We start from the raw sequence: 23,348 nt of genomic DNA on the forward strand, positions 1-23,348 counted from the left end.
ACAAGGCCAAAATGTTGCCTAGATTTATGGCACCCCTACGACAGCAGTCTGCTTTTTATCACCCTCCACTCCAGTGTTTTTTTAACAAACACAGATCCCTATTTGTGATTCTTTTAATCTACTAAAACCATTCCCATGATTCTACACTGCCCATTTATATTAAGAATTTCTGCTTCCATTCCCACTTGTCTGATGAAGTCTGCTTAAGAGTATACGAAAGCTTACATTCTGAATACAACTTAGTTGGTCTTAAAGGTGCACTTGTCTACTGCTTTGCTCTAGTTTTTACCTTGGTTTTTGAGACTGGCACAGGGAACTTCCTAAAGAAAAGAAAATTGCATTACAGCTAAATTAGGTACACCATCAGAACAGCATTCAAGAAAAATAAAATATTGTATGAAACCTAATTTTTTATAGTTCATTCATGACAAAAATCTTCTGCGCATCATCTCATTACTGGGCAAAGATTTTAAGTTTTGGAGCAGTGTTTGTTTTAGAAGTTGTTAGCGATTATTCCAGAAGCATACCGAAACTGACAGCTTACAACAATAGATAGGCTGTTCTAAGCTTCATGATCCACCACTCATGGGGAACAAGGTTTGCCAGTGATGGGCCCATATAATAGAATGGACTCCATGCTCAATTTGGTCGTGTTCCCCCCCACCGTTGGCGCCCAGGGCAAGCGCCCCCTCTGCTCCCCCCTAGATCTGGCCCTGCCCAGATCTGGGCACATGGGCACTCAGGGCTCCGAATGCCACATCGGATCCCACTGGCCTGATTCCTGTACTCAACAACCTGGAAACTGTGCACCTGCCACATCTGCTCAGCAAATGGTGCCAGCACAGGCAAAGTGGAGGTGGAAGGAATAAAGTCTTAGGAAGTGATCTGTGACATGGCTGTTTCTTATTGAATTTAAAGGAAATTGCAGGTTGCTTGAATCCCAAATCTAAATGCTGGCCCTGGCATACATCCCTGAGAGATACCACGATACCAATCTATTTAAAGTCAGCTGAAACCCAAGTCTTGGCCTGATGCCAAACAAATAAAATCTGAAGATGTCACAAGACTTTGGGGAGGGCATTCAGAGCAGGGAGGAAAAACACTAAAAAGGTACTACCCCTTATTGCCACTGATTGGGGAGAGATTGGGGTGCACAAAGACCCGAGATGATGAACGCAGGGCTTAGGTGTGACTGTATGGGGCCTGCAAGGATGTGTATGCATGCACATACAAAGGAGACAGTTTTGTAAAGTGATCTTAAAAGATGACAACACACACAGAAAGCAAAGTTATGCAACAATTTGTTAAGACTTCAGTAAGCTATAGGACTCTCACCATTTTTTTTTTTTTTGCTTTCAACTATAATGCAGATATAGATACATGGCATAACAGAGTATAAGTAGTATACTATAACAATTCCTAGCCAATCTCTTGATATACTAAAATTTTTAAGAGGATCTTGTTACAGTGGGGTTTTTTCCTTTCATTTCCATTACCTTGGTTTTTAAGGCACATCTGCAGTAAATCTTCGATGTGCGAGAACATATCCCACATTCGCCTTCATGGCAGAGGTTTTCACACGTATGAACAGCATCTAGACATATTTATAAAAAAGCCATGTATTTTTAACAGAATTTTTAAAACCTGCAGCTATACTTAAAACACTCAACCGTTTCAGACTTCAGGGATAAATATAGAAAGCTAGCTGTACAGTATCTACTGCCTTAAAAATATGGGCAAGAAGATCTTTCCAAATCTTCTCTTCCTCCAGCAGCCCACGGTGACCCCAAAAGCTGCTGCTGAAGGCTGGGTTGCCTGAGGAAGGCGAATACCAATCCAGAGTTGTCTTTGCCAACATTCCATCTCCAGCAGAAAGAGGAGTGCAAGCAGCCTGCAGATTCCAGGGTGCAACCTGCTGCCAAACCCAGACAGAAGCCCAACTCTGCCACAGAAGCTGGCTAGCTTGGTGACCAAGGATCAGCCACACACACGCAGCCTGATGCGCCTCACAGAGCTGTCATAAGAATAAAATGGAAGAGATGAGAAGCTCTTTTGGGCTACCATTGGGAAAGAAACCTGTCCTACAAATGTAGTAAATAAAATGAATTTTTAAAATTTACCCCATCTCATGCATAGGTTGCAGCACCTTGCAAGGTTTGTGTGGTCCTAAATTCTGGCTGTTGATTTCATTAGCATTTATCAAAAAACATTCTTAAAGTAATGAAATCTCTCTATTGGGAATAGGCACGACCAGAAAAATGGCAGTGTGTGCTTTGGAGGTTCTCGCAAACTTCCATGAATTTTCCCATTGCACAAACCGATTCCTGCTTGAAGGAGTATGTGGGGCCCCACCCAGCAGTGACCTCGAAAGGCACTTAAATGCAGTCAGAGCCCACCGCCCTCTCCCAAGTGAGGCCACCTGAACAGAAGTGAGTTCCAAAGACATTCCAATGCCTTCAGAGCCCACCCAGCTGAGCTGGGAGAGTGAGCTCTGTTGAGTCAGGTGGCCCAACTTGACTGAGCTCTCAGAGGCAGCTCTCAAGGCTTTTGTAGGCCTCACTCAGGAGGCCTATAAATACCTCCAGAGCTGCCTCTTGGAGTTCAGTCAGGCCAGTCCAACCCAGCTCAGATCAGGCTACGGGGCATTGAAATGCTCACTTAAGTAAGCTCCAAAGAAATCTAAAAGTCTTTGTGGCTGGCATAGACCTCATCCAGGTTCGTGGGTTGATCAAAGCAGGAGACAGGTTCGCCTGAACCCCTCATTCCCACAGTGTGAACCAACTCGATTCTGCACAGATTTGGGGTTGTGCCCATCCCTAGTCTCTATCCCATGAACAGCTTGTTCTTTCTTTCTGTAGCTCAGGGCACTAATCGTCAAGACTGTCACAGTGATCCTCACAACAGTCCATTGAGAAGGAGATTACCTCAGAGTCAACCAATGAGTTTCAGTGCCAGGCTGGGATTTTGATTCCCATTCCCCATCCATTACGTCACACTGGCTCTTCATGAAATAGGACAATACTCAACTAATTTGCTCTTGGTCATGAAATCATCAGCTCAAGGAACTAATACTGTTCTTTGCAACTATTTATCTTTCAGCCATGTGTGTGGAGAGAAACTGCACAGCGGAACAAGCTCTGGTAAAGGGAGATATCAGCTGCATACATTCAATCAAGCTTGATCTCAAAATGCATACATTTTATACAAAATAAAGTGTGTGTTTAAAAAAATCTGCTTGGGGCGTGGCCAGGAGACACTGCCTGCCTCCATGGGTGTACCCCACAGGAATAATGGGGTTCCCAGCTATAGAAACTGAAATTGATGCTGCCTGTCAGAAACAGGCCAAGGCAAACCGCTCTCTGCAGAATGTCAGAGAAATCTGCTTGTGCTTGTTCTGATTACAACATGGGTGTCCTCCTGGTCTGGTCTCTCCCCCTCTCCCAACAGAATGTTTAAACAATAAGGGTTCGCAGGTAAAGTATGACTCATGGCTTAATCTTCAGCCGCTTCTTACTCCAACTAAGCTTCTTTTATTTACTTCTATGCTAAAGTCTGCCATGTCGCTCAAATCTTTTGTCTTCTACACTTACTCCACCTCAGAGTATCAAAGGTAAACTGATTATAACATTAAATTCATCATGAACCATTCTAGCAAACATTACTGTGTCAGCCTAACCTATTGTTTTGAGCTGTAAATCCATTCAGGTGTCCAGGAAAAACCCATCAACGGCCATCAAGGTCTCCATAGTTACAGGAGGGTCTCCACCCCTCAAAACCCTATATAAACTGAGTCCAAATCACATTACATTGTCCATTATACAGTTTGTACCCCTGTTACTCTCTGTAATTGGGTCTACTGGGCACGTCACACTGGTTGTGCATGCCCCTCTCCCCATTTTTTCTTGCTACACGGATGTCTGCACATCTGGAACAGGTAATATCACCCTCTTCAAAAATTCCTGAAAAACTCCTATCGATCATCTCTATTTTTCCTAGCCCGTGTGTGTATTTCATTGCTTGTGTGTGCGACTGTATCTTTTTACATATTTTTCCAGTAAACATTATAAAATATATCTACTCTGGAGTTTTTATTTCTAAAACCGGACCTCTGTATCATAGGTGGAAAAGATCTCCACTCCAACTGGCTCTACCTCCAACTGGCTCTTGCCAATTTCCCCATAAAAAGAGGAGACCCCAAGCATTTCCCATAACAGGGGAAGGCAAACATTTCACACTTAAAGGCAGTTTAAACATGCAGGTATGAAAAATTCCCATTACCATAGCTACTGCAAGGCAGAGGTTTGCCACATGTTCCTCCACAAGATGGGATGGGATCCATGCAGAGTTTACGTTCTGTACGGCCCAGCTCCGACAATTTGCGAAGAGGAGTCTGCCCACAAGGGCAGCAGTGCACAAGTTCTGGAAGTCGTGGGCAAGGCTGGCAAGGCTGGGGATGACACACTTGTGCACAGTTGTGCAAACCACACGCAAGTTTCCTGAAATTAAAAACAAAATCAGTCCTGTGTTGAGGCTACCATTTGCCTAGGAGTAGATTGAGGCTCACAGCCTAGGTGAATATAAGGCCCTTACTTGCCACAAGTTCGGAGGCAGGAGAATTCTTCCTCACTTGCTCCACATAAGACTTCTTGAGAAGTGCTCTGACAGTAGCAAACTGCATGGAAAACAGTATTGGTGGGGAGGAGAGACGACAGAAAAGATTCTAATACAAGATTCTACTAACAAGGTCCAGTTTTCTAAGACTCTTCAGCTCTTGTCTTATGACCGTCATTTAGACAGAACCAGCAACTTCTACAAGATGACTAGGAAGCCTTAGCAGGTAGGTAAATACTAAAATAAAGTTTTGTTACAGAAGAGTAGCCCAGGTACAGCTGTTAAGACTCAAGAGTCCAGAAAGCTCTGGAATTGTCCATTAACTCAGCACCTTAATCTAATTACTGCTGCTATGTAATTCCCATCAAAGAATGTCCCTTCTATGAAATAAACAGTTTATTCTTACTAGAGATTCTTTATGGTGTTCAGTGACTAGGAGGGAAATGCCTTGAAAGGTGGTGATGGTGGTGGTCAGGGGAAACAAACGTATGCTGTTTTAAGTCACCATGGTTAACTTCAGCACCATCCAGTAGCAATTTTGCTCCGAACTCCTCATCCTTGCTGAGGGGTCCAGGGAACAACCCAGCTCTCTGACTTTTCTTGTTCTCTGACCTTCCAGCCACCTTTCCTTGTCCCAGTGTGGGATGTCCATATCCAGCCCTGAAGCTGCTCTATTCTGTGTTCCCACCCTCATTGTGGGGGGGGAGGCTCCTCCAGCCCTCACTGGCCTGCCTGCGATGCTCCCATGGCTCTTCCCAAGCCCCAGTTGAATCACAAGAACAAGAACTGCCATGTCACAGCTGACCTATGGTGACAACTCCTGGGGTTTCCAAGAGAGCAGCCCTGCTCTTGCTCCCACACCAAGGACTGGCCAGGGTCATTCAGGTTGCTAAAGCATTCCATTCTAACCACCATTATGCTCATATAATCAACTCTTCCAAAGTGGAACACTGTTTTATTAACTTCCTGCAAAAATTATGAAAACTGGGAATGCTTTAATAATCTTTTACTCACCTTGCTTTACAGTTAATTTACAAGGCTGGCATTTTCCTGAATGGCATATCTGGGTACAGTTATGTTTACCACAATTCAAAATATTCCCACATATGTTGGTACACTGAATGGCAGCAGAATGCCCACATCGAACTGAATGGCTGTTGAAGAAAAGTGAATCAGTTGTCATAATCTAGCCACAGGCTCACCAGAACAGAATCTGACATTTATACTTCAAGCCGTCACCTACATCACTTTTAAACCTTAATGAATATACTTAGCAAAAAGAGCTATTAATATTAATAAGTATGAATTTCCCTTAAGGGCACTGAAATACACTATAGTAAGGAAACATTAAGACTTTTTAGTTCTAGAAACCAGAGATCTTTAAGCAGGAAAAAGGCTTCTGGCACCACAATACAAATGTACATTAAAACATATACTACTGCACCATCTGAAACTTTAAAACCACTTATTGTCAAGTCTGGCTTTAACTATGGCTCAACCAAAGAGCATGCTGGGTAGAACCAAAGTATAACCAAATGCTGCTAGCAACCCTTCTCCTGTTCCCCCCTCCCTTCCTTAGAGAATCTCCCTGCTTTGAAATGGTGATGTGTGAAAAGTCTTATCTGAATCTTCTCAGCTCAGGCCCGGGGGAGAGGAAGGAGCCTGAAAAGCATCAAGGCCAGCACACCTAATCAACATGAGAATGTATTTGTAACATCTATGTGTGAATGTCCCCTGCACAATTTCCCTGCCCGTAGGAATGCCTTTGAAGTACTCCTTATATGCAATGTATCTACTGTATGTCTTCAGTCTTTTCAAGCCTTGGCTTAGGCCACAAGTATGCAGTATCAATAAACTAGTTTCTTTGTATCTACATCGACTCATTATTGAATCTGCAGACTTGACATTTTGAAAAGACTCCCTTTGGAACTCATCCACCCTGGCAACTTTGTAACCTGATGGCCGAAAAGGTTCCAGGAGACGGAGAGCTTTCCTACTTAGAGGAAGAGCCGGCATCACCTTGGCACGTACTAAATGCCAGGCGAGCCGTGGTTTCCCCTCCACACTTCCAGCTCGTGATCACTCCCCAGCAGTACCGGACGAGGACCTCAACTACCACAATGGATGAGGTACCTGCCCGGAGGGACGTGATCCTGACCCGCCATGAGAAGGGTGCAGTTGACGGAGACGGAATCCACCAACCCGAGTTCCCGGGAGTCGGGCGAAGCAGAAGCCGCCCTCGATGTCCAAGAGCAGGAGGAAAACGCCGAGGGTGAGGAGTAGGGGGGAGAGGAACCCCTGCTAAAGACATGCACGAGGACAACGGCCGCATGTTTCGGGCTATGGTCCGAAAAGAAGATGGAGCGATCTAGGGCCTGAAAGACGAGATGCAAACTATGACCGCCCAGATCTCCCACGTCCTAGGACTACCCAGGCCACGGAGACCTCCTCAGCCTCCACCGGCTCGATCCCCCACGGCCCCGCTACAAGCCCCGGCGCCACTGGCGGCAGGGCAAGCGCCACGGCTGGGAGCGCCGGCTGGCCCAAGAGATGGAGGGCGAGGCAGGGAGTTGGACGCCACCTTCGACGGGGACCCAGACGAGGTGGAATACTTTGCCATCCAAGCCAACAGCTACATGTACTACTGGGGGAACACCTTCCCCGAGGAGTTCAGCCGAGTGGACTATCTGGGGTCAAAATTGAAGGGAGCCGCCAAAAGATGGTACGTGAGTCTCTACGAAGCCATGAGCCCAGAACTGGACTATGTGCAAACTTTCCTTCAGGCTCTGTTGGCCCAGTACGAGGACCCGCTCCAGGAGACGAGAGCTCTAGCCGCCTTGTGGGAGATGCAGCAGGGTTCCCGAACCATTCGCGAGTACGCCGCGGAGTTCTGAACCAATGCGGCCAAGGTGCGGGGGTGGAGTGAGCTGATGAAAATCGAGCACTTCACCAGGGGGCTGAACGCCGGCATCCTGGATCAGGCCCTCACTCAGGCTAGACCTACCACTCTAGTAGGATGGATACAACTGGCAGGAGAGGTCGAGACCAACATGAAGCGGGTGGCGATGCAACGTCAACACCAGTCCGGGAAGGGGCCGCAGAAACACCCCCCCCCCGAAGGCCAAACCTGAAAAAACCATGGGGGGGCTGCCTGCGGGACCTCGCAAGTGCTTCTGTTGCGGCGACCCGAATCATCTCGCCTCCAGCTGCCCAGCCCCCCCCTAAGGTCCCACAAGGGAGGCAGAAGACAGGCACCCCGACCCCCAAGAAACCAACCGGCCGCCCTAAGGAAGCGGCAAAGAGCAGCCTTGCCGTGGAAGAGGAGCCGGAAAAGGACGTGCTGCTGTCGGCGGAGCAACTTGGCTTGGGCGTCCGAGCCGGCGGGAAATGAGAACGGCCTGCTCTAAAGGGTGCCAACCAGCAGATCGAGGAGGAGCCGGCACCGCTGAGGGTGAGCATGACGGGACAGTTGTATTTTGTAGTAGAGAAGCTGCTGAACCCTAAATTGAAAAGGTTCATGCAGGTGCGGGCCCTAATAGACTCAGGGTGTAATCGGCAGCTGATCACCCCCAACCTAGTAGATGCTCTGGGACTCGAAAGCTCTCCGCTACCCTGTCCGATGCAGTTTGAGCAAATGGATGGGTCGGTGATGCGAGGGGAGCCGTGCAGACTTGAGACCCAGGTCTTGCCGATGGGGATTAAGGAACACTGGGACCAGGAGTCCTTCGTCATTGCCCCCTTGTGCTCCTATCCCGTAGTCCTGGGGGTGGGTTGGTTAGAGAAGCACGAACCTCGCATAAGGTGGGGTGCACAAACCATTAGGTTCATAGACCCCCTTTGCAAGACGCACCTTTGGGATCCTGCCTGGGGCCCTTGTGCTCCGGTGGCCAAAGAGAGGGCCTGTATGTCAGTGGAGGAGACCCACACCGTCCTGAAGGCCTACCGGGACATGATGGGGGTATTTAGCGAATAAGGGGTGAACCAATTACCTCCCCACCGGAACACAGACTGTGCCATAGAACTAATCCCGGGGGAAACTTTGCCCAGAGCCAAATTATACCCTATGGGCTGGGTGGAGAAGAAGGAGCTCCGCAAATTCTTAGACCAGAATTTGGAGAGAGGATTTATCAGACCAGCAACGTGGCTCCAGTACTGTTTAGGAAGAAGAAGGATGGCTCGCTTAGGCTTTGCACAGACTTTCGCGGGATTAACACGATTTCCACAACCAACGCCTACCCCATCCCCTTCATCCGAGACTTGCTAAGCACAGTATCTGAGGGCAAGATCTTCACCAACCTGGACTTGAGAGACGCGTACATCCGAGTGCGCATAAAGGAGGGGGACGAGTGGAGGACTGCGTTTAATAGGCCCATGGGACAGTTTGAATACCTAGTCATGCCCTTTGGACTGCAGGGGGCCCTGGGAGTATTCATGAACTTTATAAACGATGTACTAAGGAAGTTTTTATTCAAGGGGGTGGTGGTGTACCTGGATGACATCATTATTTACTCACAAGATGAACAGTCTCTTGTGAAGCTAGTGAGAGAGGTGCTAAGCACCCTGTTGAAACATCAGTTGTACGCCAAGATGTCTAAATGTGAATTCCATAAGACCGAATTGGATTATTTGGGATTCCGGGTGTCAGGGAAGGGGTTGGCGATGGACCTGGCCAAGGTGCAGGCAGTGTTGGAACGGGCTCCCCCGAGAACACGTAGACAGCTCCAATCATTTCTCGGGTTCGCAAATTTCTATAGGACCTTCATAGAGGGGTTCGCCCAGATCGCCCTCCCCTTGACCGAGTTACTAAAAACTAAAGAGAAGGGGCCCGAGGCAAAGCGACCGGGAGCCCGCCTTAATTGGAGCCCGAAGTGCCAAACAGCCTTCAACAAGCTGAAACGCTTTTTCACTAGTGAGCTGGTCCTGAGCCACCCCGATGAACAACGGCCCTTCATTGTGCAATGTGACGCTTCCGATGTGGCCGTCAGAGCCATACTAATGCAGGAAGATGGGGAGGGGTGGCTGAGACCTTGCGCCTAAATCTCCAGAAAGTTCTCAGGCGAGCAAAGGAAACTGGTCAGTATGGGACAATGAGGCTTTTGCGGTAACTTTTGCTCTGAAAACGTGGCGGTCCTGGCTGGAAGGAGCCAAAATGCCGTTTGAGATCTGGACCGACCACAAAACCTCGAAGCCCTTGCACGCAAGAGGAAGTTGAGCGAAAAGCAAATTAGGTGGGCAGGATTCTTCTCCAAATTTGATTTCACGCTAAGGCACATCCCGGGGGCGAAGAACTTCTTAGCGGACGCTTTGTCTCGCCTCCCGCAACATGAAAGCCAGAGAGAGGAAGTCGTAGACTCCTTAGTTCCCCCCTCGCAGGTGGCCGCCACAATAACTACGCGGTCACAGAAAAAGAGGGACTTGGGGGAACTGGGCACCGAAAAACTGGCCATGGAAACGGAGAGGGAGGGAGACGACCGCCCTGGAGACGTTCAAAAAAGAGGGGACGGGCTGTGGTATAAAGGGGAAAAACTCTCTGTTCCCAAAAGCCTAAGTGCAGAAGTGCTGCAGTTCTGCCACTCGAACAAACTGGCAGGGCACTTTGGCTACATCAAGACGCTCCATTTGATCAATAGGCAGTTCTGGTGGCCGTCCCTTAAAAAGGACGTGTCGGACTTCGTAGCCTCATGCCCCATCTGCATCATGGCAAAGAAAAGGGGTGGTAAAGCCTCGGGGCTGCTCAAACCCCAAGAAACGGCCAAACGCCCCTGGTCAGTGGTATCAATGGACTTTATTGTAGAGCTGCCGCCCTCCCATGGGAAGACGGTGATCTTGGTAGTAATGGACACTTTTTCCAAACAAGCACATTTCATCCCGTGAGCCCAATTACCCACAGCCAAGAAGCTAGCCCTCCTATTCTTCAACCACGTGGTCCGGCTTCACTCATTCCCCGACAAAAGTCATTAGCGACCGCGGCCCACAGTTCATTGCCAACTTCTGGCAGGAGTTTTGCAAACTAGCTGGAATAGAGCAGGGGTTGAGTTCCGCCTACCACCCGCAGACGGAGGGACAGACGGAACACGTAAACGGACTTCTAGAACAATATTTACGTTGTTTCATTAACCCCCGACAGTCTGACTGGGTGGACCTGCTCCCCTTTGCTGAGTATAGGTATAACAATAGCATGCATAGTTCCACCAAGGCTTTCCCCTTCTCCACCGTCCAGGGGTATGAGGGGAAGCCGATGCCGCTGTTGCCGGGGGGGTCCCTTCCCCCGAATCGACACCTTTTGAGCAATGGTGGCAAGGACCAAGCAGGAGCTGGACAACAATCCAGGAGAACTTAGAGGCGGCTAAAGAAGCCTACAAAAAGCAATATGACAAGTCCCAGCATAATGTTAGAGAATTAGAAATAGGGTGTGAGGCATTTGCGAGATACTTTGCAGATAAAATCTCGTTGCTCCGCCAAGACCTGCCTACCACATTGGATACAGTGAGTGAAATTGAGGCTCCGTGCCTGTCTTCGGGCTTAGTGCTGGACCACTTCGACCCACTCAGCCTGGAAGAAGTCGACAGAATCCTCTCCGCTGCTCGCCCGACAACATGTGATCTGGACCCTTGCCCCTCTTGGCTGATTAAATCTTGCCAGAGGGAGCTTAGATGTCCTTTACGGGACATCATAAACAGATCCCTCCTAGAGGGGCATTTTCCAACACCTCTGAAAGAGGCCTTGGTCCGCCCTCTCCTGAAAAAAGCTACAGCAGACCCGGACGAATTGGCGAACTATCGTCCGGTGTCCAATTTACCGTTTTTAGGTAACATTATTGAGAGGGCTGTGGCGTTGCATCTACAGAGGTTCCTGGATGACGCTTCTGTCCTAGACCCATGCCAGTCTGGCTTCCGGCCGGGCCATGGGACGGAGACGGTGTTGGTCGCCTTGGTGGATGACCTCCAGCGGCAACTGGATCGAGGCGGCGTTGCGGTGCTGATGCTGTTAGACCTGTCGGCCGCATTTGATACAGTTGACCATCGGCTACTGACGTGCCGCCTCGCCGACATTGGGGTTGAGGGGTTGGCCTTGCAGTGGCTTTCCTCCTTTCTCCTGGGTTGGAGACAGAGGGTGGCTATTGGGAGTGAGCGGTCCCGGAGGCGCACACTGGATTGTCCCAGAGGGAGCAGTTCTCTCCCCGATGCTGTTCAACATCTATATGCGCCCCCTTGCCCAGATTGCCCGGCGGTTTGGGCTGGGTTGCCATCAATATGCAGATGACACCCAGTTCTATCTACTAATGGACAGCCGGCCCGACTCCGCCCCAGGGAATCTCGACCGGGCTTTACAGGCTGTTGCGACGTGGCTTAGGCTGAGTGGGCTGAAGCTGAATCCAGCGAAGACAGAGGTCCTTTGTGTGGGTCGCGGCGCTCTGGGAGGGGAAATAGCTCTCCCGGCCTTCGACGGTGCGCCATTGAAGGCAGCGCGCCAGGTAAAGAGCCTGGGTGTTTTAATGGAGCCTTCATTATCGATGGAGGCCCAGATAGCAGCCACTGCCAAGTCAGCATTCTTCCATCTGAAGCGGGCAAGGCAGTTGGCCCCTTTCCTTGAGCGCCAGGACCTCGCAACAGTGATCCACGCAACGGTCACCTCAAGATTGGACTACTGTAATGCCCTCTACTTGGGGCTACCTATGTGCCGGACCCGGAGGCTGCAGCTAGTGCAGAACGCGGCGGCCAGGCTGTTGTTGGGACTCCCGAAATGGGAACATATACGGCCGGGGCTACGTGAACTGCACTGGCTGCCGATTATATACCGGGTCCAGTACAAAGTGTTGGTCACTACCTTTAAAGCCTTATATGGCCGAGGACCTGCCTACCTGAGGGACCGTCTTTCCCCATATGAACCCCAGAGAGCACTGAGGTCAGCCGGGAAAAATCTAATGACTATCCCTGGGCCGAAAGAGATTAAACATCAGAATACCAGAGCACGGGCCTTTTCAATCGCGGCCCCTGCCCTATGGAACCAACTCCCTGAGGAGGTGCGGGCCCTGCGGAACCTCGATCAGTTCCGCAGGGCCTGCAAGACCACCCTCTTTAAACTTGCATATTCGGACTGCTAAAGAAAGCTGTCAATTAAGGATCCGCCAATGCGGCTCTAAAGACCTATACCGCTATGTATAAACTGGAAGACTAGCGTCAAACACCATCAGTACTGTCAGACCAAGTTACCTAACTGTATTGACTGGTTTTTAATGGTTAAATGTAATGTTTTATATTGTTAAATTTAAAGGTTTTATCTATTATTGTATGTTTTTATGAAATGTTGTTAGCTGCCCTGAGCCTGCCGAGGTGAGGAGGGCGGGATACAAATAAAATTTATTATTATTATTATGTTCCCGCTTGGGATTTCAAAGTAGGGGACTCAGTATTCGTGTCCACTAAGAACCTGCCCCTCAGCCAACCTTCTAAGAAATTGGCATATAAGTTCTTGGGACCCTTCAGAATCCCGAGAGTGATCAATCAGGTGACGGTAGAATTAGAGCTGCCAAAAATGTTTAGTAAAGTGCATTCTGTATTTCACTGCAGTTTACTCCATTGGGAACCCGGGGCTTCGGTTTGGCACCCTCGAGAACCTGCCCCACAATCTATCCTGGTTGGGAATCAGAACCATCACAAAGACCAAGAAATCCTGGACTCTAAAGTCAAAAGAGGGGTCCTGCATTACCTAATAAAATGGAAACATTTTCCCTCCAGCGAAAATGAGTGGGTGGCAGAAAAAGATATATCAGCCCCAGACCTGATCAAGAGGTTCCATCAGAAATGTTCTAACAGGGCAGTAGAGGCAGCTTAGAGGGGGCAGCATGTCAAGTCTGGCTTTAACTATGGCTCAACCAAAGAGCATGCTGGGTAGAACCAAAGTATAACCAAATGCTGCTAGCAACCCTTCTCCTGTTCCCCCCTCCCTTCCTTAGAGAATCTCCCTGCTTTGAAATGGTGATGTGTGAAAAGTCTTATCTGAACCTTCTCAGGCCCGGGGGAGAGGAAGGAGCCTGAAAAGCATCAAAGCCAGCACGCCTAAACAACATGAGAATGTATTTGTAACATCTATGTGTGAATGTCCCCTGCACAATTTCCCTGCCCGTAGGAATGCCTTTGAAGTACTCCTTATATGCAATGTATCTACTGTATGTCTTCAGTCTTTTCAAACCTTAGCTTAGGCCACAAGTATCCAGTATCAATAAACTAGTTTCTTTGTATCTACATCGACTTGTTATTGAATCTGCAGACTTGACACTTATTACAATTAAACAGCTGCAGCAACATAAAGCAACGCTAAAGTGGTAGTCTTATTTTGGTTCAGAAAACACTATGTCCACTTCTTCAATGCAAATTTGTTACGATTAGTTTGAGTTGGATGTCTGGGAATAAGCATTCAGCTGCTAATGCAAATAGACAGACAGACAAGGGTGGCCAAACTGCATCTCTGGAGCCACATGTGGCTCTTTCATACAAATTGCGTGGCTCTCGAAGCCCCCAACACCATGTCAGCCAGCTTGGAGAAGGCATTTGTCCTCATTTATTTAAATTTCTCCAAGCCAAGTCAGCCGATGGCTTGGGGAATACATTTAAAGTTGCTTTCTTTCCATCTCTCCTTCCCTTCTATTTGTTTGCCTGCCTGCCTTCCTTCACACATTTGACATTCGTGTCTTGAGGCTCTCAAACATCTGCCATTTGTTCTATGCAGCTCTTACATTAAGCAAGTTTAGCCACCCCTGCCCTAGAGGCAACATTCAGATTACATGGTTTCATGTGTCATCTTGTGAGGTTGGCCAAATGACATTTGAGCAAAGAACAGACTGCCCTCTACTGGGGGCCTGGAGGATATTCAGCGAAGCGGCTGAATAAAGCCTGCCCCTGCACCCCCCCACCTGCTAGTACTCCCAGGTCTCCCACCCAAGTACTAACCAGAGTCAACGCTACTTTGCTTCCAAGATCTTGCCTGGACTACCCAAGTCAAGGCCAGATTCAAACTCAAGCTCTGTTTTGCATCTAAATTCTGAAGCTGAAATTGTGCTGCATGTTGAAATGAGTGGTTTCAAGACCAATGTCTCTTTCTGGCCCCAGGTACACAACTGAACCATTGGAAGCTCAGATGATGACTGACTGCCTTACCCCTGATCAAAACTGCAAACCCAACAAAAGCTGTCATTGAGTTTTCGAAGCTCAGATGTGTCTAGAGAGATGCCCGTGAGATCAGCTTTGCCCGGCTGTAAGCAGAGGTGGGGAACTGACATAACTGGGTTTCCTCGGTGCAGATGCAATGAACCATGATCCAAACTAAATTTCCAGTGAATGGACATTTCCTGACTCCCTCCTCCCACCAGTCTCTATGCAATGTTGTTCCTGAGGGGAAATGGGGAAGGAAGAACGAATTCAGTCCACTTCAGTTTCATGTACAGGTCTGGGGCCCAACCGTTAGGGACTCACTGGTTAGGTATTCAGACCTAACAGCCACAGTTAAAGGAAACAAACCATCTGAAGCATCATGCCTCCACACGTGAAGCTCCAGCTCTCATTTTCAATGGGCTGCTCTCTTCTTCCCTACAAGACTGAGTATTAAGGTTGGCAAAGCATTCCCCTCACCCACCCAACAAAAAGAAAAAGCTCCACAGTGAATCAGTTCTTCAAAACTGAAAATGCAGAACATTTCTAAGATGAAGTTCTGAAGTTCAACTTGAATGCTGTGGATGTCGTGATAATTCCATTTCATGGAGGGTGAACTGCCAGCATCTGAAACACTGGCATTCCAGACAACTATCAGGGCACAAGTACGTAGCCAGTCATATTGAATGCACCCACATCAATCGTTCTATTGGATAGAAGAATGCTTTCGTGTACGGCCCAATTTCCTTTCACACACCCATTCTATAAACTGCTCCACATACTAAATGTTCTAGCTAAACCCATAAAACACTGCATCATCCCTGAAAATAAAAGATGTACATATCATGCTGCCCCATGTGCTACAGCTGAGAGTGACACGTGATGAAAACATATGGGAGCACATACGGCTGGGGCTGCGCGGATTGCACTGGCTGCCAGTGGTGTACCGAGTTCGTTACAAAGTGCTGGTTATTACCTTTAAAGCTCTATATGGCCGAGGACCTGCCTACTTGAGGGACCGTCTCTCCCCATACGAACCCCAGAGAGTGCTGAGGTCAGCTGGAAAGAACCAGCTGAATACCCCTGGGCCAAGGGACGCCAGATTGAAGACTACTTGGGACCAGGCCTTCTCTACTGCAGCTCCACTACTGTGGAACCAACTCCCAGAGGATGTGCGGGCCCTGCGGTGTTTAGACCAATTCCGCAGGGCCTGCAAGACCTACCTCTTTAAAATAGCCTTCACTTAATGCCGAGCCAAGATAGATTCGCTGGAAATGTTTTAGCCACTGAATTTTATAGAGGATTTGAGCCATAGCACCATAATGTTAATTTTAATACAAGTCGATTTAATGATGGTTTTATATAATTGTAATTATCGTGTATTATGGTTTTACTGTACATTGTATTTATATGTTGTGAGCCGCCCTGAGCCTGCCTCGGCGGGGAGGGCGGGATATAAATAAAAAGTATTATTATTATGTGCTTGGTGCTGCTCAGACAGAGTCATCTTTGCCCTGCCTTTCAACCATCGTGGTGCCCTGTGGAAACCAGCCTTGTTTTTCTTTTCTCCCTTTACTCAAGACAAGTATCAGCATCCACACTAAGGACCATGTTTGCCTCCTGAGATATTGCAAGGGAGGGGGAGAAATACTACAACTGTATTTTCTTTTCATACAGTTTTGCTGCTCTGTATCAGAAGGCCTATTTACATGAGACACAATGAACAGAAAAAGAAGATTCCCCATCTGAGATCCCAGACAGCCAAGTATGTCCTTTTGCACTGTTTTTACTTGTGCTCTCTGCACTTGGGTCACAGCAGCAAAGGCCAGCAATGAATGAGGCCAACAGATGGAGAAAGTGTAAAGAGGAGGTTTCCTGGCCCCCAGGACCCACTTGGGAATTCTTCCATTCTTAACCTTACCTCATAGCAAACCCACAAACTACATAAATTCTGTTTCCAGTCTGAAATGTCAGCTGAAACAGCTGACCCCCCAGCCCTTTGATATGATGTATCGTGTCACTATTTATTTGTATTTATTTATTATTTTCTTGATTTAGCGGATTTATATTCCACCCTACCTGCGAATGGGTTCAAGGCAGATCACAACAAAATCAAAATTTCAGATCAAGAAAACATAGCAATAAGACAGATAAAACCATCTGAATGCAGAGCAGGAGACTGACTGACATTAATGCAGTTTCCAGCTGAAAGCAAGGAATCGGAAAAATATTGTCAGGACTTTAGGTGGGCCATCAAAAGATTAAATATTTCAGAGCAAGGGAGGCCAATTTAATTAATTTGGATGCCCACTGCCTCATTCGAAGTTATATCTGGAACTATTAGCTACGAACACAATGTGAGTTTTCTTTGAGTCACAGAAACCAAGGAGGCTACCCAGCTGGGAACATAGTAGAAGAGACAGATGTGTTTTGCTCACTGCACAAGAGATGCCCGCTAGCGAGGGGCATTTTGAAGAACTAAGTATCTTCCCTGTAAAAAAAAAAAAGGTAAAGGTAGTCCCCTGTGCAAGCACCAGTCGTTTCTGACTCTGGGGTGACGTTGCGTCACAACGTTTTCATGGCAGACTTTTTACGGGGTGGTTTGCCATTGCCTTTCCTCATTCTTCCCTGAGTTCTCATAATTTGCCCTCTGATGCATACTAGTTCTTAAATGTTTCCATTTCCTTTGTATTCTGTTTTGTCTTCCAAACAGAACATTTCTTTTCAGAACAAAGTCCGGGTCCTTTAAGATCAACAAAATTTTATTCAAGATATGTCTGCTGCTTCAGACCCATACATTTCATTTCATTTCACTTTGCAAGAGGAAGTCCTGCAATCCAATCTATCATTCTTAAAGGAAGTGGCCAACAAAAATGAAAGACCAATTTGTTAATAAAAATGTCTAGCAGTACCCATATCAATATTGACAAATGTTGCTTAATGCATATCTGTATAATACATGGTAATTTCATGTTTAATATCATTTATCATTCAAATAAATAGATTTTAAAAATCTCCCTTGCCAGGATAAATAGAACATCATTTCTGCTCCTTTCTGCCTTTGCCTTCTCTAGACAGAGTGGTTTCAGCTACTCTGGATTAAATCACTAAAATTAAATCTAATATGTCTGAAACCAAGATCCAAAATGTAACATAAGGGGCATGCTGGTGCAACAAGCTGGAACCCTGGTCCAGCGAGACAAGTTTCATGTGACACCTCCGAGGCTCTGCCCCACCTCCTCTGTTTGTTTCTTTAGATGAACCTCGCAGAGTGATGAGCAGGGCTGCTGCAGGTTGCGGCATGCCAGATTTGGAATGCCCTCGCCTTTGATGCTCACCTGGCACCAGATTTGTTGTCTATCCAGCACCATACAAAGACTTATTTATTTATTCTCCCAAGCTTTTAGGTAGAACTGGCTTTCTTTCTTACCTTCCATATTATGGCTCTGATAGCAATGAGCTTAGTAAGCCAAGAGCAACAATAAGCGTTGCTTAAGTCTTACGCTTATTGCTACTCTTGGCTTACTAAGCTCATTGTTACTACTGGCTTACTAGCAGAGTCTTCTCCCATTAGCAAAACAAAATTTATAGGGGTAGATAAGCAGGGTATCAATTTTCCCCCACACAAAAAAGAAAACTCCATCCCCACAAAGCCTGCTATGTTTTCCCAGACTAACGTAAACTGCAGAAGCAAATCTAACACAGCAAGAGCACCATGAGTCATTCTGCCAGGAAAAGTTATTTGTGGCATCCATTCTAAAGGCAGCCTGCAGCTGCAAGAGAGCACTGGGGCGGCATCCATTTAGGAAGTGGGTTCTGTTCAGTGGGCATACAGAGACGACACTCCATAAAAAATGTTTTGTTACAATGTCCCTCAGAATACCAACACACATTCCATGCATCCCTTCTCAAGGAACTGCGTGTTTCACTCCTAACCGCCTCTTTCCAGAACTGGCAATTGGCTGGCTGCCACTAGCAGCAGAGGATCACCACCAAGATGAGGAGCTCATCTGGGACTGCTGTGAAGTGAGCTGAGTTCCTAAAAATATGGACTGTGTTATATTCAAGCTAGTGATACGTAGTGGCTTGGGGCCACCTGTGCCTCTTGTGAACACTGTCACCCTCTGTGCCACCTGCCCTCTGTTTCAGGATAATGGGGAAACCCCTGGCCTGCAGGGGCCTGGAGGCAGCAGGTGGTTCCCACCTTAAAACAGCTGCCACTGATGGAACAGGTGAGCTGTGAGCATCAATGAGGTACAGGTTTCATCCAAGGATGGAAGCAAATGTGGCTCTTTGGTCGATGGCAAACACAACTCTCCGCGGGCAGCAGAGCAAGTACCACTGACGTAATATATTACTTTAGATGGCAAGGAGCCAGGCCCCACAAGTGGAGCTCTGCTCACAGAGATGTTTCCATTTTGTCCTGCACTTCAGCCCCCTGAACCCCAAGAAAAAGCCACTCTTCAGATCCCCACAGGAGGGAAACATTTGCAGAGGCTGCTTCCGTCCTCACATGCTTGGCCTCCCATTCACAGAGGAGGAGGAGGAAGCCAGGAGCCAGCCGAGCACCTTCGGTTCTGCAGAGACTTAACAACCACCACACCTCCAAATAACTATTTTGTGAACAATAAAAAAGTTCTTAAACTCTCCCCCCCCCCCGAAAAAACACTCACCTTGTGCGTTCACATTCACATTTTTTGGTCATAAAAGCAGGGCATGATGGGCAAGGCCCTGGATGGCAGAGGCTGAAAAGGAAAAGCACCGCAGTTCAACCTTAGTCACCAAAGCTATCAGCAAGAATCCTAACCAAGATATTCTCAAATGCTAACAACAACATGACTTTCAGTGACAAGGAGTGTCAGTCCAGACCTATCACAAAGCTACAGCTCCCTTTAACGGGAGGTGGCTTGTGAAACCACGATCTGTCTCACAGATGACCATTCAACCCAACCCTGGCTGCAGCTTCTCCCTGCTAGCCCAGACTGGACTGCAAAACCAACAACTCCTCCCAACCCCCATCCCTTTCCTAGCTCTTCCCTCACCTCAGGTTAGAACAATACAAGCAGATACACATTCCAAGAATGTTACAACCAACCCACCCACCCCCCACGGTTTCATCTCACAAGTGGCCCTCTTCTGCGACACTCTGCTCCTGGCCCTGAGGTGGAGTCTGAACAGAGATGGGCTTTGTGAGGGACAGGGGACGGTGAGTCCCTCACACCTGGGCCCCAGGGCAGACTGCTGCCGTGCTCCCATGGGGTGGGGAAGCTGGCCCGGGTGCTTTGCAGGTCACATCCTCTATAAAAAGGTCAAGGTCATCCCCTGTGCAAGCACCAGTCGCTTCCGACTCTGGGGTGACGTCGCAGCAGGAGGTTTTCACAGCAGACTTTCTTTTACAGGGTGGTTTGCCCTTGCCTTCCCTGTGCTTTAGGGGCCTGTTTCTGCCAAGCCACCCGTGTGTGGCAGGCTGTGCAGGCGCTGACTTTGAGGGGCAGCCAAGGAGGCCCCCTGCCAGGGCCCCAAAGGGCACTGCAGAGGCCCCGCCCCTGCAGCCTGTCTGCTTGCCTGGCAGGCATCAAATGCCTTGAGCTGCCTCTGGGATGAGGAACACTTGCAGACCGGTGTGGGCAGGGAGACTGCTAGAAAGACACGGGGAAATGTTGATTCCAAAGACCTCTTGCTAAGCACCTCTAGTGATGAAGCCTGGAAGTACTCTTGTGTCGTGTGCAATCAAGAGCTAAAACCACACCGTTAACTATGCAGCTGAAGGAGTTACAATAACTACTGCCAGGGAGATGATTCACAAGCCATAACTAGTTTAAGTAAGCAACACATTCACATTCAGTCTGAACTATTTATATCTAATAGCAGGGCATGCACTGTACAGATAAAATGAAGATTCCGCACAGACAAATCATGGTTCTGGGAAAAAAATCAATACAAGTTTTTATTTTGCAAAACTGATACTTTGCTAAGATTCAGGTGTTCAAGTTATCATGCATGTTTCTGGTATAATGGCCTGGTAGAAAATCTAAGGTAAAAGGCCTAGAAATAGACAGAAAGGCAGCAGTCAAAAGAAGACAGAGCAGAGGCAGTGAAGAAAAAAACAGAAAGCTGCACAGGGCATCGACCCCCCCCCCACTTATACCCAGGCCTCAGTTGGGGGCAGAGCTCACTGAAGTGGTGCTCTGGAAGCTCCCGATGCTCTTGGAGCCCCCCTCCCACATCCCTTTTAAAAGCGGAGGTGTATTTTTTAAGAGGCAGGAGACCATTGCAAGGCTCACTTTTGCTTCCCTCTGCCTACAAGTGAGAGGGAGCAAAAGCGAGGCTTCTAATGGCTGCCTGCTCCATAAAGCAAGCAGCTGATGGGACCCACTCAGCTGCTTGCTTTAAGACACAGGAAGCCATTAGGAGGGAGCAAAAGGAAGGCTTCTTGCCTGTCTGTCTGCCTTCCTTCCTAGCAACTTTTTTGGTCTGTCTTATTGTCTGCCTTCCTGTCATTTTTCTGTCTTCCTTCCTTTCACTTTTCTTTCTCTCTTTCACTCAGGGGGGTGGGGAGGAAGCATAACATATACAAATGAGTCATGCTAATAAGCTCCAGCACCTCTTTTTCTACAAAATGCCCTTTGAATATACCCATTTTGGCCCAAGTGTTCACTTAATCCCTTCACATCAGAGAGATTCCCCCATCCCCCAGCTGAAAGCTAAGGTTCTTAAGAAGGCACAGGATGCAACAGCAGATGCCTTTCCCCCACCCACCATGGGACCCAAGAATGCAATGCAGATGCAAAATGAAGAATCCAGCAGCTCCTGCGTTTTTTCACTCCAACCCTTCCTGTCTGGAGCTGGAATTCCTCTTGTCCTTCTGCTTCAGCCTTAATCATAGTTACTGTCACGATCTGGGGCCAGGGTTCAAAGCGTATCCAACGCTTAGCGGGGCAGCCAGAGGCATAGTGGCCTGCCGTGCTGCAGTAGAGGCACAGATTCTGCGTGCGGCGTCTGGCCTTCTCTTCTGGAGTCAGGCGGGGTCGAGCAGCTCCAAGCTGCATAGGCTCACCCTCGTCTCTGGTATTAGCTGGGGATGGGAGAGGAGCCAAGTGGCACGGCGCATGGAGCCGGCGCCCGCTGGTCTTGGCTTGGCGGCGGCTTTCCAGGCAGCCATCGATGCGGAGGCAGAGGGTGATGAGTTCTTGGAGTGTGGGTGGCTGCTCCACCCTGGCCAGTTCGTCCAGGACTTCCTCTGTCAACCCCTCGGTAAACTGGTCCATCTGGGCAGCCTCGTTCCACGTCAAGTCTTGGGCCAGGAGCTTGAATTCGGTGGCATACTGAGCCACCGAGGATTTGCCTTGTTTCAGGGCCCTGATTTTCCGGTTGGCCGTGGCTGCTTGGACTGGGTTCGCGAAGGCAGCAATAGGTGGGCCTCGAACCCCTGGTAATCAGTCAGTAGGGGAGAGGACCCAACCAGTAGGGGTGTGGCCCACTTGGCAACCTGCCCCTTTAACAGATTAATAATGAAACACACCTTTGTTTTGTCATTGGGGAAGTCCCATGGTCTTAGTTCGAAGTACAACCAACACTGCGCCAGGAAAGCAGGAAATTCTTCCACAGCAGCTCCAAATCTGTCAGGTGGGGGAACTGGGCACTTGGCTGGAGCGCTGGCCGCAGATTGTTGCTGCAAGTGCACTACTGCCTGTGTCAGCTGCTGTACCTGGGTTTGGAGGGCAGCCAGTAGTCCTGCGGTTCCACTTGCTTCAGCATCCATCCTGCGGAGTGGGTGTTTGGGGTGGTGGAAGCAATCTGTCACGAGCTGGGGCCAGGCCAGGCGAAGTCCAGGGGCAGTCCAAGGTCTGTAGCTGGTGAGCAAAGAGGGTTCAAAGCGCCAAAACCAAATCACAGTCCAGGTATCGCAGGTCAGAAGTTCAGAAGCCGAAGTCAGGGGGTCAAGAAGTCAAAGCCAACGTCAAGGGGTCCAGAAGCCAAAGTGGATGCTAGAACATCAGGTAAGTGACTGGTTGCTTCCACAAAGCCTTCTCCCAAAGCCCACAGCTATATAGCCCTCTGCTGTCTGTTGCCCATTTGGACTAATTGCTGACTCAGAGGGCGGCCAGGATCCTGCTGAGACTCAAGCATCCTCACTTTTAGAGGGGCCAGGATCCTTTTAGAACTCAGGGCTCAGGGAGCATCTTGCTCGTGAGCGTGCCGCCCTCCTCTGATCCCTGAGGTCCTGACGAAGGCGGTCATGCACACGAGCCACCCGAGAGGGCGAGGCAGGGGGGCTTGGGTCTTCTCCAGTAGGCGGCAGGGGGACTGGTGCCGGTGGCAGGGGCACTGGTGAGGTGGCAAGGGAACAGTTTCTTCTGCAGGCTCAGCTTCTTCTGCAGGGTCCCCAGCACCCATGACAGTTACTCTTTATGTCCAGGTAACCCTTACCTGTAACGAGGGCTGGAAGGAGTTCCACTGCAGATTTGCACTAAACAAAAGGGTGGGCCTGATTCAGCAGCTGCTCCTGCTCAGGATCTCCACTGTTACAAAGCTAAGGATCTCCACTATTACATCTTTAGCAGCACTGCTTATGTCCTTTTATAAAAT

General features: G+C 48.5%; 1 protein-coding gene across 3 annotated transcripts in view; it reads right to left on the bottom strand.

Annotated features, from left to right (window-relative positions):
* NFX1 (nuclear transcription factor, X-box binding 1) overlaps positions 1-23,348 on the bottom strand; it is a 441,461-nt gene that overhangs the window by 401,110 nt on the left and 17,003 nt on the right. For all 3 annotated transcript variants that reach the window (XM_060254053.1, XM_060254054.1, XM_060254052.1), the window contains exons 6-11: positions 19,433-19,504; positions 5,626-5,765; positions 4,591-4,672; positions 4,279-4,496; positions 1,497-1,594; positions 290-320 (exon numbers count right to left, since the gene is read on the bottom strand). In XM_060254053.1, the coding sequence (XP_060110036.1) occupies positions 290-320; positions 1,497-1,594; positions 4,279-4,496; positions 4,591-4,672; positions 5,626-5,765; positions 19,433-19,504 (641 nt within the window). The remainder of the gene's footprint in view (positions 1-289; positions 321-1,496; positions 1,595-4,278; positions 4,497-4,590; positions 4,673-5,625; positions 5,766-19,432; positions 19,505-23,348) is intronic.

The sequence above is a fragment of the Heteronotia binoei genome, chromosome 14 (assembly GCF_032191835.1).
Source record: "Heteronotia binoei isolate CCM8104 ecotype False Entrance Well chromosome 14, APGP_CSIRO_Hbin_v1, whole genome shotgun sequence".
NCBI lineage: Eukaryota > Metazoa > Chordata > Lepidosauria > Squamata > Gekkonidae > Heteronotia > Heteronotia binoei.